This window comes from Amaranthus tricolor, chromosome 16 (assembly GCF_026212465.1).
Source record: "Amaranthus tricolor cultivar Red isolate AtriRed21 chromosome 16, ASM2621246v1, whole genome shotgun sequence".
Taxonomy (NCBI): Eukaryota; Viridiplantae; Streptophyta; class Magnoliopsida; order Caryophyllales; family Amaranthaceae; genus Amaranthus; species Amaranthus tricolor.
The window spans coordinates 19,227,427-19,245,572 of NC_080062.1; the positions used below are offsets into that span (position 1 = coordinate 19,227,427).

At 35.3% G+C, this 18,146-nt stretch overlaps 1 protein-coding gene across 1 annotated transcript; it reads right to left on the minus strand.

Moving 5' to 3' along the window:
- Positions 1–777: 777 nt before the first annotated feature.
- Positions 778–10,550, minus strand: LOC130802662 (potassium transporter 10-like). The gene is made up of 9 exons (XM_057666671.1): positions 10,409–10,550; positions 9,737–10,037; positions 8,009–8,234; positions 6,877–7,122; positions 6,362–6,412; positions 5,981–6,241; positions 5,692–5,862; positions 3,602–3,856; positions 778–1,900 (listed from the first exon to the last, which is right to left on the minus strand). Exons 2-9 carry the CDS (start codon positions 9,851–9,853, stop codon positions 858–860), a joined length of 2,370 nt encoding a protein of 789 aa, XP_057522654.1. The 5' UTR covers positions 9,854–10,037; positions 10,409–10,550; the 3' UTR covers positions 778–857.
- Positions 10,551–18,146: the final 7,596 nt, after the last annotated feature.

Sequence of the window (18,146 nt, forward strand, 5' to 3'; positions counted from 1 at the left end):
GGTGTATCTCCTAATTTTTGACAATATTCTATAATCATAAACGACAACCACTTAAAAGTACTTCTAGATCTTAGTCTAGGGGCGTTATCTAAATCATGCAATTGACCTCCAAACCTACCATCGATGGTAGGATCGATTCAAAATAACAGTGGAGGGACCTCTTTTTGCTTAAAGTCGCACGAATAAAATAAAAACCAATTTTGATAACTACTAGTTATCTCATTTGTCCAAACATGCATTTTATCTACTAATTTGAAATTTTTTATCAGTAATAAATCTAGTTGGATGATCTATATTATAGTCACCTAAGTTCTCAAAGCTATCCTGCATATATTAATAAAAACTAATTCAATAAATTAATAATTCATAGGAAAAACCGCACAAAAAAAGCGATTGGACCTTGGTTTACTCACACAAAACATGTGACTAGACCTAGATATAGTCGCACAAAATGTGCAACTAGACTTAGGCTTAGTCGAACAACATTTTGTTTGACTAGACCTAGGCTTAGTCGCAATTTTTGTGCGACTTCGAACTTTTTTCCTGCCATAAAATTTAATTGAGAAATTCAACTAAGAGTTCAAATTCCATGCTTACTGAGTCATTTTGGGAATCAAATTCATCAGTAATATTGTTTTGATATTGACTTTTAGCTAATAGCAATATTTAGAAAGAATTTCGAGAGATGAAAATAAATAAATTAAGGGCAACATTGAAAATTTAATTTATAAAAGGTCATCACTAAAAAATTTGACATGAATAATAAACCCCTATAAAAAGGCACAAGGTCATTAAATTTCTTCTTTTCCTATTAAATAATGAATCCTTACATCCATGCATAATAAAACAATGTTGGGTTATACATAAAGTACCTGTCCTACATTTAATAGGCTTTCATGTGGAACATTGAAGATGACACTATGTTCCCTACAAATCTTTCTAAGAAATGCATATATATAATCAACAGCAATCTTTTTATACAACCTTGAATCTTTTCTGGCTTTGATCACAGTGTTGCCCATAATGTGAACAACCCCAGCATCTCTACAACTATTCAAAAACTCTAATTCGTCAATCTCATTTTGACTGCTCGTTTGCCCCAACGATATTGGCCTAAAACTCAAGTGTCGCAAAGGAGAATTAGCAGGCACAATTGAATTCCCCGACTCAATTGTGTGCTCATACTCGGACGACATTGCGTTGGTATTATCCAATAGGCAGTCTCTTGACTCCGCTGTTTGTTGCCCGTACAGACTGTACTCTTCAGAATCAGTACACCCTTCCATCATAGACTCTAGTCGAACGAAAACGAAGAGGTTATGAAATAGCTTCTTCTCGAAATCCTCATCTTTCTTATGGAGGTCCTTGTAACCATACCTTGCAACACAACGGAACATATGGAAGTTCTTGGGTCCTATCCGCTTTACAAGAAATCTCTCGTCTTCTGGGACTGTATATACTGGAAGGTACTTTACACATACAAAAACCACCACTGAATGGATGGCAGGCAAGTTCGTAACGAAATGAGAGAAAATGCTAGGGACACCACTGGCTAGCTCTGTGTACACAAGTCCTATTCCGGGCACCCTTACGAGTCCCAAGCTAGGCCCGAGGCCGAGAATCCAGGCCATTGAGACTTTACTATGCATTTCGAACTCATAGCGTTTCACAGTTCCATAATGCCAAACAACCATGACAAGAAGAAAGACACCAGCGATCACAAGTGGGACCCACCCACCTTGATCGACTTTGAAGAGTACGGCTGAGAAGTACGTTAGCTCCACCAGTAATGACAAAGCAGTGAAGATTAGGACAAGTATCCAATGCCACCGCCATACCAACAACATGATTAAAATCATAAGGAATGTGGTGGCTAACATGACTATCACCACTGCTGTTCCTGTTGAAGAAAGATGCAACAAACTCACATTACCATCATTGACAAAACGACTACAACTAGGGAAAAACAATGACTTATTAGTTGATGTGATTGAACTGGTGTAACATAATTCGTTTGTTAATTATCTTATTGAATTTGATATTCACTCAGAACGGCCCAAAAATAGTCAAAATAGCCTAAAATCAACTAATTTGCTTTTTTGAATTTGTGAGGAAAGTGAATCATCTGACACTGGATTGAATAGTTGCAGCCTAACTGCGGGGTTCTTTCAGTTTACAACATTTTTGGCAACTTAACCTTTATATAGCAATATGATTGAAAAGCATATATATATTATTCAGCTCATCTATAGAACACTGCTGATAGTAAGAATGCTTTAGTAAAAACATAATGAATAAGAATCAATGCGCCCAATTCTTCTGCAGATTCACAGTTTCAAATTTCCATACTCTTGATACATTCAACAGGAAAAGACGAAGGTTGCCTAATCTTAATTCCCCGTCTTGCCTAGGCACGAGATACTTGTGTAACATTGGGTTGGGGCATTGCAGTTCTTTTGTTGTATGCTTAGCTTCTAATGTTGATACGATATTTTCAATGTTTCTTACATTCAATGATTATGGCTGCACAGTAGGGGTGTTACGTAAACCTAAACGTTGCTGGCTCATGAGCTCATCAAGCTCGAGTCAACATGGTTTACAAGCCGATCACAACTAATCTTAATTCGAATTTGAAGGACTCAGGAACAGCTTGAAGTTTTTATTGTTTTTTTTTAAATGGTAATTTCAACTTTCAAATATCATAAATGTCTAAATGATAAACTTATAATTAACAGTATATATTTGGATAAGGTACCTCAAAATATTAGAAACAATACAATGTTAATCAATTCACATAATATTTGCGTATTCCATCTATGGTTCAATGAAATTTTCTCTAAACTCCTAAGTCCCAACACTAATGTTTATGCAACAAATATTATGCACATCTAGAAGTAGTTAGGCAATACATAATACAATAAAAATCTCAGGTTTGTGTTAGGGTCCTTGATTCCACAACTACAATCCGGCTATAAAGCTTCCTTTTTCGTCAATCAACTAAAAATTTACAACGCATTAGCCATAATCAAACTAAAAGCTAGCAGGAAATTTTAGTTGTCAGGTTTTCTATCACTCATTTCCTTAATGATCCTTGTCCTCACAAAAAATGGATTCCAAAACGACAATCGGCTAAAAAAACTAAGTCACAATATGGATTTAAATGCTGGAAACACAATCTGAGTTAAACAACTATTTAAGATTCTCTCAATGTCGGTAGTGACTAGCGTGGATATTGTAATTTGTCCTCACACTATGATAAAAGCCCCGTCTCATCAAAATATGTCCGTGTTACCAATGAGATGCTTCAATTATAAACCCAGTTAAAAAAGGCATCCTGACCTACATGGATGGAGCTCCCATGAGGAAGCTCAGCGGGGAAGGACTAAGACATTCCCACTGTATTTAGCTCAAAATACTTCTATAAAAAAAAATTTTAAAAAGGACAATCCCAACAGCTCATCCGCTGGAATTTTGTGCACCACATCACAACATACCAAATGTGCATAGAAAACAAGAAACTACCAAAAACGTTCTCGCAATGAACGGAACTTCATAGCACATTCAAAAAGGGATTTAGCAAATATTGATAAGTGAAACTCACCATAAGCATTACCAATCTGATTTTGGTTCCTGAATCCAGCAGTTACAACAATGCAGAGAATCATAAGTATCCAGTTGATATCTGGAATATAAACTTGGCCGAGAAATTTTTTTGATGTGTGCACTACTTTCACCCTCGGAAAGCAGCCTAAAGCCAGAGCTTGTTTTATGATTGAAAAAGTTGCAGATATGGTTGCCTGACTTGCAACAATAGCAGCCGAAGTTGCAACAATGAATACTGGCCAATAGATGCTATCTGTAATTTATAAACCGTTAATCATCAGAATCAATAAACAAAGAATGCATCTTCAAATGAAAGGATGTTAAAACTAAGAAAATGCACTTTCTTTTCCTGTATGGAACCAAAAAGACAACATAAAATATGAGCAGAAGGTGATAGCACACTTGTGTCATAATCTCAACCTATGCGCACAAAACACATAGATAGGTTGACACTCCAAGAAAGACTAAAATTGTTTAAGGTCTTTCTGTTTCCGCTCTCTCACGCTTCCTGAAAAATTTGTCGCTAGGCTTGTAACCAAGACCCACATAAGAAGAGAGTTGACTGCACATAAACCTGACGACATTCCATCGTATAAAACCAATTGGTAATCGGAGGAGTGATCCATCAATCTTATATATTAATCAACCTCTCTCTAATTCTTCGATGTAAGATCACATGTTTTCCGACGCTTCCCTCATTTCCTCCTATATAAATCATGTTTATCGAAATTACCAAGTGTACCAACTGATTCTGTAGGCTTCCTGTATTGTTTTTGTTAGGAGTATAATCCAGGTCAAACTCATAGCACATAGCTGTTAGAAGAATATTTTCATTACCATATTAGATTCTTTATTATAGGTAACTCTTGATTTCTGTAACCAGAATGTTTTTAAAAAAAATCTAAAATGTTGTTCACTTGACTAGATATTGAAGAAACATTGAGAGAACCGTATACATTCTTTTGTTCATGTACAAAGAAGACATATAAATGCACCATGTGCGAACCCAGGATTTTGAAGTAGGGGGCCAAATAGTTGATATACTAGCCAATTATTTATATTAAAACTAGTTAAACTATGAACATTTTGAAAACCAGGTAGAAGGATATCAACTTAAATGATAGCAAAAAAAAAATCATTTTCAACACCTAGAGTTGAAGCTTCCTTATTATTATCACTTTTGAAAAAAAAAATCAAGTGTTTATGACTTCATATATTTGCCTAGTAAGTCCCAAAAATAAACACTATGAAAATTAAGATAGTAATGAAAGAGATAGAGTAATGACACTATAATATAAACTTTTTAGCTTTTTTATAAAAAAAGATACAATTATAAATTAGGATTTAACCCGCTAACCTTAGGTTTCAAATGTACAAATCTAACCATTGAGCTATAGTAGTTTTTGTAAAATTTTGTCACTCTTCTGACTATATATCAAATTTTAGTAGGGGGCCAAAGCTAAAAATACAAAAGATCAAGTTTTTGGCCGAGGGGCAGGTGTAGTGGACCTTAGGAATTTTAAGAAGCTTAGAAGAAAAAGGAATACGCTAACGATGATCTCGATCAGATTTGAAGAATGATATATTTGCAAGAGCATGTGACCATTAAAAAAATCAATGGAGGAGAAAAATATATTTGGATGAGCATGGTAATTAAATTTTTTTACCTAGAGACTAGTATTAGATCCTGAGTATAATCTTTGTTACTAGCAATCTCTCACGTTAATTTTTTTTCATTCATGTAGCCAATCCCATATGTTTTTATTAAGTCTTTGCCATCGTTATTGTATTTTTATCTTCAGCTGTCGACCAAACTACCTTATTGGAACACTAGTTTCCTCTCCCTCTGTTAGAAGTATCTTTATTTCCATGCTACATAGATAATGAACCATATTAACTTTATAGTGTTCCATATGTTTCTGAATTTATACCAAATATGCCATATATATTCAAGTATAGTGTCTTTATAAACCCACCCCCCTTCTTTAACCCCGTTTTCATTTCCTTTGTTTAGGCTACATTATCTGACACATTTTTTAAGCACATCCAATTCCAAACTAATAAAAAGCAAGCCAAGCTGAAAGAGACCTGGTATTGAATGATAGAATGCAGCATCTACCACATGTTCTTTATGATTTACTAGATAAGCAGCTTGTCCAGAGTAAGCTAGAAGAAGGCAGGGGAACACAAATGCTGTGAATGCTATTTGTACAGCCAACACCGGAAAATGAGCCAAGTCAGCAAACAGTGCTTCTGTCCCTGTCGACATTAACGTTGAAAAATGAGTAGTCGATGGAAAACTTAATGCCAAGACATGGAAAAAGTTTTCATGGGGTTTTTAAAGAAATAAGAGTTAAATACGTTTTTAGTAGAGTACCAGTTATACTAAGCATGATCCCCCCTAAAGATGTCCACCCATCTTTCCCTCCTCCTTTGAGATAGTGATACAAATAGACAGGCGAAAAAGCTTTCAGCACACTGCTATCATATTTCCATATGTTGAATATACCGATACCTCCGATCATCAGAAACCAGAGCAGCACAATGGGCGCAAAGAGCCAACCAACTTTATCTGTACCATAATGTTGCAAGCTGAACAAGCCAACTAAGATAACAACGGCAACAAGCACAACCACATCTGCACATTCGAGCAACTTAAGTATGTCAAAAAGCTGAAAAAAAAGAGCTCATTATAACTCAAGAAAGAACGCGTCAGCTGTCAAGAGAAAACAACTGAAAGGGAGAAAGAGGACACTACCATTACTCATCTTAGGGTGGTCTACCTTGATCCCACCAGAAGCTGAAAGAACTGCAACACCAGATCAGGTTAATTTGATGAAAATAGTTGTGGAAGTACATATATAAGCTATAGTTGTATTCATCAATATTTAAAAGTGAAACATGGGATTTTGATGATGTACAATGATAAAATCATGTAACAAAATGCATCTACATTAAGGAAACTAAATTCAAGATGTTTTAAAAAGCTGAAAATGTGTTTGTTCCTTGAAGGCTTGAAATCACAGGACAGTAAGTGAAATCCACGGGAACTTTCAACTCGCTAAATTCAGCCACATATTTTCATATATCGTAAAACAGTATCTAGACTAAAGAAATCAACAGAAATTTCACTGTGACTTGTTTATTGTTTGATATCCCCAAAGGTGCACCTATTACTAAATAGCCCAAGAGATAGTTGATTGATAGCCTTACGATTAACATGTAACGTAATCCATAAAGAATATGGTGGTGTATTTGGACTTTAGCATATACCTGATATTGCTGGGGTAAGAATTCCATCTCCGATCACCATGCAAGTGCCAGCAAGGACAAGGAGAAGAAGCACATTCTTCCTATATGAATGTTTTTCTAGCCATTGCCTGGTTTTGTCAGCAAATGATTTTTCATGGAATCTAAAACGGCTATACGTTGTCAGATCCTCATCGGTTCTATGCCGGTTCGGGATACTATTCACATTTGCATGTCTACATAGCAATGAATAAAGAGCAAATGTGCCCCCTGCTCCAGTAAAGAAAAGCATTGTTTTATTAATAACAGGCATGAAATTTAGATTTTCAATATCATACCTGTTCTTCTACTTCAAGTAGCTCAAATCATGAAATTAAACAAGAATAAAATGAATTTATAGTAATTTATATAATTGTCCAATAGTCAGTCCCTAAATGATATTGCTGCCATTCATCAAAATCTTGAGCACACTGCTTACATGCAAGCCCGTGTAGAACATCAAATCTAGACTAAGAAACCATTTAGAGAAGTCGAAAGCATTATGCAACAACTGGACTTGGGATTCCGTATAAAACGCTGAAACATGAAAGACCGAACCGAACCTTATATGACAATCATAACACCAACTGAAAAAATTTTCATTACAAATTCATAAATCTACAACTAACACTAAAACAAAAGCCAGTTGACAAAATTATTTAACACTCGTTGACTAATCATGAACCAAAACTACTTAACAATGTTGTCATCATTTTATTCATTAATTCGTGTTCTAAATCTTTCAAGTTCCGTGGTTAATGAGAAAAAATATTTAACGAATAACAATGAGAATGTTTGGCTGAGTTATGGCTCCTCGTTCCCCCTAAATAGCTCTTTGTAAATAACATTCTACGTGATTAGGATTTTTTTTTTTATTGTTACTATGTATCCACATAGAGGCATATAGTAAAACCCTAAAGAGAATGAAATGCTTAGATAAAACCCTACTAAAACCTATTATATGAAAACAGATAAATGGACTACTGCAGATTTTCAATGTTCTCCCAAGTCCCAAAGCATGAATAGAGCATGTTCATATCAGATAGTCTAAAACATAAATCACATAATACAAGAAAAAGAAAAGAAACAAAAGGTTGTGCTCAAAATATATGAGTACCTTGGCCATTATCATTTGCTCTGCAAACAATGAAAACGTACTTCAACAATGGCACAAGAGTGAGCGAGTATATTATCAGTGACAATGCTCCTATCACATCGTCCGGATTCTCAACTCCATGCGGAAATGTATTGTAGAAAACATACAAAGGAGATGTTCCCAAGTCCCCATACACTACCCCAAGACTTTGGAATGCTAATCGTAGAAGCAAGAGTGCCGAAAATTTCTGCAAATATCAATTGTGTTACACTATTAGCTAATAGACGCGCCGATGCACAAAAATATCCTTAGCAAGGTCATTAAATAGAATTTTACAACTGCAATTTCTTATTATAGCTATGGAAGAAGAGAATATATAGAAGTACATCAGTCAAAATCACCTAAAAGAGGCTTGTTTACTCTTAAAATCATAGATTATCAACAACATCAAGAGAAGCCCCTTCCAAATCACTCCCTTCTAAGATTAGTATCCAAACAAATGATATTATCCTCCAAATCCCTCTCATTCCTTTCCCTCAGTTCATTCAATCCAAACAAAACGTAAATGTGAAAAGAATTGGAAGAAAATCATATTTCTCTTTCTCTTCCTTCCTTTCCCTCTAAACAAACAATGGAATTTTCCCCCATTATTCTCTCTCCTTTCTTTCCCTTTCTTCCCTTCTCTTTCATTCCTTTTCCTCCTAAATTGCTATCCAAACAAAGTGTTAGTTCTTCCTAATAAATGCTAAGGAAAAATTCGCTGGCAGAATATCTTCTAGAAATCCAACAACAATGATGATGGTGAAAACTAATCAGCAAAATGAACTCTTGACCTCTGAACAACCAAACGGACCCTTACAGACCAGAAACAAGCAGGATTTTGAAAATAGGCAATTACAATATTCAGGCATGTTAGGACTATGGGTGACTTATGTTCACCAAATTATCAAGAAGATGATTCAGAAAATTAATCATTTAGTTAGTGATGATTAGAAGAGGACATATCACATCTTTGTGAGTTGGTTTGTATGGGAATCAATAGTAAAATGTACTATTGGAAGAGTATCTTGACATGTGAAGAATGGAAGTGCAAAAATCAGTCCTAGGTTCAAGAACAAGGGACATTGGAGACCGAAGCATACATGGATAAGGAAAGTCAAGCAAAGGAAGCAAGCACAGTCCAGCAGCTGGCTGCCTGCTGCTCTTTGATGCATGCTGCTGCCCCTCGTCAGTTTGTATGGGCTGCCAGCTGCTGGTCTTTCAATTGCTGCCCCATTGTGACTTGTACTACTAAAATCCCATTATTTGCTATATATACACAAAACCTATGACCCTAGTAAGTGCACCAAAGTTTCACATAATAGAGCTACCTTACTTGCTCAAGTTTACTCCCTATACACTATACTCTATTTTAATTCCTTCAAGTTTGTATTTTTCTCCTTTAAACACAATAATATAATTACTTTATTATTGTCATTCATCACATACACTTGCATATTTGGTTCTTATACTTGGCACAACACAAACCTTCACTTAAACCTTATTTTATGATCCTTGAGTGAGGTGTTACCTCCCTTTTCAAGGCAAAATGAACACCTGTATGTAGACTTAGCCACTCAATAACTGAATAGCATCTTATAAGAGAAACCAACGATACAACAGAAATTACATGGAAAATGTAGTATTAATCACCATAACAAACAATAAACATACAAGACATTTTTGATAAAGAAGCATATTAAATGTTACCTTTTCTCTGTATGCATTCTTAAGCTTCCCAGCCTCTTCATCCATGGGTTGGTCAAGCTTCTGATCCAAGTCCCACATACTACCTTTGTTTTCAGATGTCTCATTTACTGAATCCATTGCTTGGTGTTGGTAGCTAATAAACCCAATATCCCTTTTAATTAGGTTTTTTTTTTTAACTATTGCCCTCTCATAAATGTGTATAAATTGCAGGATTTCCCCACCATAAATTTAATAAAACACGGAAATGCAATGGATAATAATCAACTCCCAAAAGAGGTTTTCGCTTCGTGGTTCTGCAGTTCTGTAAAATTCAGATAAATCTCAATCAAGGTATACACTTTTTATCCAAAATCCAACTCAAATTATAATTTTATGAGTTCAGTCACAATTCCATAGACAAAAAAAATAAAGTACTGAACATTGAAAGTGACAATAGTTGCAAAATAGATCACAAAAGAAATTCTTATTCTCTTTACTTTTTTAGGAAATAATAGTTCCTCACCACAAAATTCAACAAACCCAGATATTTATTTTTTTCTTTTTCCTTCACTAAAAATATATTAATCTTTTTAAATTTGTTCCCTCAGCATATCATGAACACGTCCTAAAACAAAAAATAAACATAAAAGTATTTGAATTCTTAAAATTTGAGAGGGAATTCAGAAAATATACCCAGAGAGAGAGAGAGAGAGAGAGGGAGAGAGAGATGAATTGAGCAAGAAGTTTTGGTTAAAAAATGATTTGGAATAAGGAGATAAGAGTTTCTGTTTTTGACAACCAAAATTGTATTTGTAGAGTAGTGTTTATTTTCAACTACAAGAAGGAAGTATGCTCTGAGGAATACCACCACCAGACAACTACTGCTACTCTTTTTAACAAACTAAAAGGTGGGCGTTTTTAAGCTTGTAACCGAATTTGTGACAATCATAACACAATTTAATTAAAATTCCTATAATTCCACGTGATATCCTTATAGAGTTTTAACTAAATGAAAGGATTTTATTAGTTTATGTTAGCTTATATGGTAAATAAAATTAATCAATTTATCCTTTATAATTCATTAAAATTTTAATTAAACTGGGTAATTTACCATTTCTAAAAATATATTAAATTGAATGATTTTTGCTTTAAAAAACTATATGAAATAAATTATTGATAGAAATTTCATACATACGTAAATTTATCATTTTTATAACCTAAATAATTTGAATATTTTTATAAAACTAATCAACTAAATACTTATTCCACATAAATGATATCAAATATATATATATATATATATATATATATATATATATATATATATATATATATATATATATATATATATATATATATATATATATATATATATATATCATCACTATTTGATAAACATAGCAAAATGGAGCTAAAACAGTATTAAACAAAAGCTCACAAAAGGTATCATCAAAAAAGGAAGAGTGCTTTTCTTATTATTGAAAAAGGAAGAAAGATACAACCCTTTATATGTACAAAAAGTAAAGGGTTGTTGGGAACCCTTAGTGATGTGTCAAATACTAACAAATTTGAAAATAACAGCTGTAACAAATTCTATTAAGTTGTTATACTTGAGCAGGTTCAATCTTTGTTAACACATCCGCCAACTGAAGCTTGGATGGAAGATATGTCAACTGAATGAGGCCCTCTAGTACCTTCTCCCTCGTAAAATGACAATCAATAGCTATATGTTTAGTGCGATCATGAAGACGAGATTTTGAGCAATGTACATAGCTGATTGATTGTCACAGTGAAGCATGACGGGTTTAAGATTATGGACACCCAACTCGGTGAGTAATCGAACAAGCCATTCAATCTTAGAAGCAGCTGATGACATAGCTCGATATTCTTCTTTAGACGAAGATTTGTAAACAGTTTGCTACTTCTTGGATTTTCAACTAATAGGAGATTTACCTACCATCATTAAGTATCACTAGTGGAAAAAAACGTATTTGCTGCTTATCGTTTGCTGCAATTTTTGTATATTCGCAGCAATAAATAAGAAAAAGAATTGAAAAAAAAAATTAATTGCTGCGGTTTTGCTAGGGACCGCAGCAAATAACCCTTACACAATAGCTTAATTGATGCGGTTATCAAGGGGGCCCGCAGCAAATAACGTTACAGCAAAATGAAAATACACATGAGGAGCATTAATTGCTGCGGTTGATGCCCTAGACCGCAGCAAATAGCCTTTGAAAATAAAATTTACACATAGCATATACAGTAGCATAAAAACGAACCCGCCATTTCTTTTTTCACAAAACTCTTCTACAATGTACACTATACACTTTGCTTCGTTCTCTCAAACCCATTGAAAAAACGCTTCATCTTCATCTTCATCTTCATCTGCTTCGTTGCTCTTCTTCATCTTCATCTTCATCTTCAAAGTTCTTCATCTTCATCTGCAAACTCTTCTTCATTGTTCTGTGTGTTAACAGTTCTTCATCTTCTTGGTTCATAAACCCACGAAATTTAATACTTGGGTCTTGTTCATCTTCAAAACCCACGACATTAAGGTATTTTTTCTCCTTTTAATTTGTTAATCATTTATGTTTTGCAAGATATTCATGAAAAAACTTGAAAATTATGGCAACCGTTTGTATATATACTAATTTTGTTTCTCTATTTTTCGTTGTAGATAACATAACCCACGAAATCAAGGTAATTATATTTATTTTACTAATTTCCAAGTTCATATCTTTATTGTTTAACATGTAATTTAGTAATGTAGTGAATTTTTGTTTGAATTGTTATTTGCAAATGATAATACTGTTTTGCTTTTGCTTGTACTGTGTTCATTTGTACTGTGTTCGTTTCTTGCTGCTGCCAAACAGAAGGTAAATCCTTCTTGATTCCTTTTTGCTTTTCCTTACTCTTTATGCTCTTGTTTATATAAAATTAATTTCATTGACATATATCCATTTGCATATTCTTATTATCATGTGCTAAATCCTAAATGTTGATGAATCATGAAAATTTATATGAGTTAATTTGACGAGTTCTTAATTGATAAACTTATGAAAAATGTGTTACTAGTGAGTTATGTGATAATGAGGATTTAAGTGTGGATTACAATTTTAGTAGTAGATTATTCTAATGACTTCGTTTTGTTTAGTTTAGTATTCTTGGATGTGGCAGTAGTCATTTTGAATATTGCTAATAAGAAAAATATTGGTTTAGTTTAATTTAATAGTTTATGAATTAATTGGCAGTAGTCTTTTTGTTTAGTTTAATAGTTTATGCTTGTTAATTTGATGGCCAAGGAGGAATTAAATGGAGCTAGTATGCGTAAAGTTATCATGATGATTGTGGTGGATACAAATTCAAGAGATAGGGTAAATGTTTTTGAGAATTGTTGATATTGGTGAATGTATTGAATAATTATTGTTTCTTGAATGGATTAGGAGAGTCTCACGAAAATCATTGTTTTATTTAAGTGAATAATTTGACAATAAGGAAGAGATTATTGGACTTGGTATGTATATGAAGTATGTATATTTAGGGTTAAATAGATTTGGTATAAATAAGAGTATATTTTTTTAGGGTTAAATATGTTTGTTATAAATAAGTATATATGTTTAAAAGTTGTGTATTAATTTTGTTTTAAATTAATTAATCACACTAATTAGGATGACAAAAGATCGTTCTTGGATGTATGGAAGCATTGAATCGTCGGAATTTATTGATGGCATATTAGAATTTTGTAGTATTGCGGTTGAACATCAAGTTAGGACGAGGGGAGTTGGTTTTTATTGCCTATGTGTCAGTTGTGGCAATGTATCAAAGGTAGATAGTGTTGATATCCTTAGGGAGCACATACTTCGACGTGGGTTTAGGCCTCAATATCATGTTTGGGTTTGGCATGGTGAGGAGGGAGTTTACAAAGAGAAAAGTGTTGTTGAGGACGTCAATAATGTGGCCGATGTCAATGAGGATGTAGTAGATCATGTTGATGGGTATGAGACAGATGAAGAGAATGTCGATGAGGATGTGGATCGTGTTGATGCAATGATGGAGGGAGTCGAGGATGAGTTACGAAAACGTCCTCGTGTTTTTTCTTAAAAGCCTTTGTACCCTGGATGTACAAAGTTCACCAAACTAACAGCAGTGTTGACAATTTTCAACATTAAGTCAAAGTTCAATTGAAGTGACGCTAGTTTCACAATGTTATTAGAAGCGTTAGGTGAGATGCTTCCTGGGGGAAATGAACTTCCGAAGTCGACATATTATGCCAAAAAGCTCATGTGTCCTTTCAGCTTAGAGTACCATAAGATTCATGCATGTCCGAATGATTGTGTGTTGTATCGGAATGAAAACGAGAACTTAGAAAAGTGTCCTAGGTGTGGATTATCGCGCTACAAGCGTAAAGGGGCTCGGAATGCTAAAGAGCCCCCGGCTAAGGTATTGTGGTATATTCCAATAATACCTAGATTCAAGCGCTTGTTTTCTATCAAGAAAGATGCATTAAATTTGAGGTGGCATGCAGATAGGGTGAAGAAAGGTCACTTGCTCACACATCCATCTGATTCTCCGGAGTGGAAGAGTATTGATAGGTTGCATAAGACTTTTGGGGATGAGGTTCTTAATTTAAGGCTCGGACTGTGTACGGATGGAATGAACCTATTCGGCAATCTTAGTTCTCAACATAGTACTTGGCCGGTACTTTTAGTGATCTATAATTTGCCATCTTGGTTGTGTATGAAGCGTAAGTATATAATGCTTTCGCTTCTTATCTCGGGTCCTAAACAACCTGGCAATGACATAGATGTGTATCTTGCACCTCTCGTTGAGGATTTGAGAAAGAAGTGGGATGAAGGCGTTTCAGTGTTTGATGCATATGCTAATGAGGAGTTCACCTTGCGTGCAATGCTTTTATGCACCGTTAATTATTTTTCGGCATATGGAAACTTATCGGGGTATAAGAATAAAGGGAAGAAAGCATGCCCAATATGTATCGATGACATGGAATCCATGTGGATTCCTAAGTGCAAACACGTATTCATGCACCATCGAAAGTTCCTCCGACGAGACCACCAATATCGTAAGAAGAAGAAGTTGTTCAACGGGGAGGTTGAGGACCGTGTAACTCGTCGACCATTGACCGGTTATGAGGTTTATGAACAGGTTAAGGGAGTTGAGACTGTATTTGGTAAAACGGGGCAAGTGCAAGGGGGTGAAGACTGATTATGGAAAAAAGAATCAATCTTTTGGAAGCTTCCATATTGGAGAAATCTATAGGTTAGGCATTGTCTTGACGTTATGCATATAGAGAAAAATGTATGCGATGCCATACTTGGGACTCTCATGAACATTCTGGGTAAGACAAAGGATGTTAGGGCCGTGTGAGATTGGTTTGAATGTAACGGTCTTTGTCCGGAGTTGTGGGCACATGTTAAGGTGAGTAAGAAAAGAAATAGAGCTGATAAAGTTGGTGGCAGTAAGAAGAAGATGAGTAATGACAAAGTTTATTTGCCTCCAGCTTGCTACACATTGTCCAAAGCAGAGACGCAGACATTTTGTGAGTGTTTGTATGGCATTAAGGTTCTGTCTGAATACTCATCCAACATGAAGAGATTTGTGAGCCTAAATGGTGAGCTGAAGTTGGGAAGCATGAAATCTCATGATTGCCATGTAATGATGCAAGTGTTCTTACCAATTGCAATCCGTGGAGTATTCCAAAACATGTGAGATATGCTATTATCGAGCTATGTTCGTTCTTCAACACAATTTGTAGTAAAGTTCTTGATCCCTTTAAACTTGATGCACTTCAACTCGACGTGATTGTAACTTTATGCAAGTTTGAGATGTATTTTCCATCTTCTTTCTTTGACATAATGGTTCATCTTATTGTCCATCTCGTTCGTGAGATCAAGCTTTTGGGTCCAATTTTTTTAAGGTGGTGTTATCATTTTGAAAGACACATGGGTGTTTTACAAAACAAGGTGAGGAATTCAGCACAACCCGAGGGGATTATGATTCAAGGCACTGTGAGCGATGATATTAGTAACTTTATAACCGAGTATTTGGCCATGGCAAAGCCTGTTGGACTTCCCACCTCTAGACATGAAGGAAGGCTTGAGGGAAAAGGAACAATTGGCTCCAAATCGGTCACTCCTCCTCGAGAAAGCCTTCTACAAGCACACTTGTATGTGTTGCATCATATTCCGAAAGTTCATCGTTTTTTGAGTGAGCATTTTGATATATTGCGCGCAAAACATCCTTCTAAAGGGGATAGGGCATTGATGCAGTTGCATAACAAAACGTTTATTAATTGGTTTCATAATCAAGTAATATGCGAAGAACTCAAGGGTGTATCCGAAATTGTTAAGTGGTTAGCTTTTGGTCCTCGTGATGATGTCAACAAATATGAGGGTTACGATGTCAATGGCTTCACATTTTGGACTAAGGGTCAAGACAAGAAGTCATCGTATCTACAGAATAGTGGGGTTTCTATTTTGGCGTCATCTACATTTTACGCGAGTGCGAAGGATCAAGCGCCGGTTGATGCTAAATTGGTATACTACGGGCGGGTACACGAAATATGGGAGCTTGACTACTCTACTTTCAATATTGGTCTTTTCAAATGTAATTGGGTAGATAATAATCAACGATGCATAAAAAATGACGACCCTTGTGGATTCGCTCTTGTAGACTTAGCTCGTTTGCGTGATAGTGAGAAGCCATTCATACTAGCCACACAAGCCAAGCAAGTATTCTACATTGTAGACCCGTCTAATAAAAAATGGTCTATTGTTGTACCGGAAAAAAGAAGCATCCTTGGTATAGGTGATGTTGAGGATGAGGAAGAATATGAAGCTTTTGAAGACTCCCCTCCCTTTATCAATCCAAAATCAGTGGATCAAGATGATGTAGATGTTGGTTATATGCGTGTAGATCACACAGAAGGAATACATTTGAATTAAGTGATTCACAAGGTATGAATTTAAAGCTTTTTAAAGATTTTTTTGGCACTTGGTTTGTTTTGCATGAAACTTTGCACATAACACTATTTGTTATATATTATTGAAATTGAACGTATTAAAATTGTAAATCATAGTCATATTCTTAATATTACTTAGCTTATGTTCTAATATATTTCTATTCATACTCTTTCAGGTACTGATATACAATGCATCTATTCAGAGACGAAATTGTCCCCGAGATTGAGACCTCGGATAATGAGCATCGTAGTTATGACAGCGAAAAGGACCAAATTGTGAGATACGAGCGTATGGCTGAAGACGCTCCACCGATTGACAATGATTTTGAGATTGAAGACGCCCCACCAATGGATGCTCCCACTACCAGTAAGAAAAGAAAAGGGCGAGGTCCTACGAAAAACCTCAAAGTCACAGAACCCATGCATTTGGAATACAATGCATTGGGTCAACCCTGCGGAAAATGGCGTAGGCAATATGGAAAACAAGTGGGTCTATGTATCCGCAAGCTTTCCATATTGCACGCATGGAACGAGGTTCCAGAGGGTTTGAAGAACTCTCTATGGAATGTTGCTATGGTAAGCAACTTTACTATTTTACTCATTTAGTTTCATTTTAAAATTAATTTGATTGACAATAATAAATATAACCTTTTTTTGTAGAATCTTTTCCACATCGAGAGGGATGAGGACAAGAAGAATGTGTTTCTTTCAGCTGTTGCTGAAAGATTCAGAGATTTCAAATCCAAGCTAGTAACTGGCTGAATTACGAAGAGGCGTGCCTGTACGACCAAAAAGGTCAAAATGGGAAACAAAGATGGAGAGAAATCACCTTCGAAGATGCCCTACGAAATATGGGTCACATATCGAAGAGGGATTGGGAGGCCTTTGTTGCCAAAAAAACAACTCCCATAGAAGTTGTAAGTATTTCATATTATATTATAGTTTACCAATTTGAATTTACTTCTTTTGATTCAGTCATTAAACTAATACATGACATTCGATTTCTATTGATTAATTAGGAAAAGCGTGGTAAAGCTTCTGATTCTGCAAGCAAAAGGAAGTTTTACCATCGCTTGGGCCAGAAAATGTACCATGAGGTCCGAAAAGAGTGGGTGGACGCGGGTTTATACCCCAATCAAAGTTCATCCACGCCCTCATCTACGACTACCTCCGCATCCGTGAATACTCCTGCTAGAGATCGGGTGCGTGATTGGTATTGCGGGCTTCATTTCCGAGATGCAAGTGGTAAATTTACCATTAATGATCCGGGAACGAAGAAGGTTGCTAATGTTGTGGTGAGTTTTGAAATTATTAAGTATATTCTTGATTTGTTTTGTATTCTTTGGCTTTGATGTACTTATACTAATTGCTATATATGTCACTTTTTATTTGAACAAATAGGCTGGAAGGAAAAAGAAGCTACGGGGGAGTTCACCCCAAGAGGCAATGTTG

Bases quoted from the DNA above. Each gene is read 5' to 3' on its own strand.
- LOC130802662 (XM_057666671.1), bottom strand. From the start codon at position 9,853: ATGGATTCAGTAAATGAGACATCTGAAAACAAAGGTAGTATGTGGGAC. The intron at 8,235-9,736 runs GTAACATTTAAT...TGATATTTGCAG, and splicing joins AGAATGCATACAGAGAAAAG to AAATTTTCGGCACTCTTGCT. The intron at 1,901-3,601 runs GTGAGTTTCACT...TTTCTTCAACAG, and splicing joins TCAGATTGGTAATGCTTATG to GAACAGCAGTGGTGATAGTC.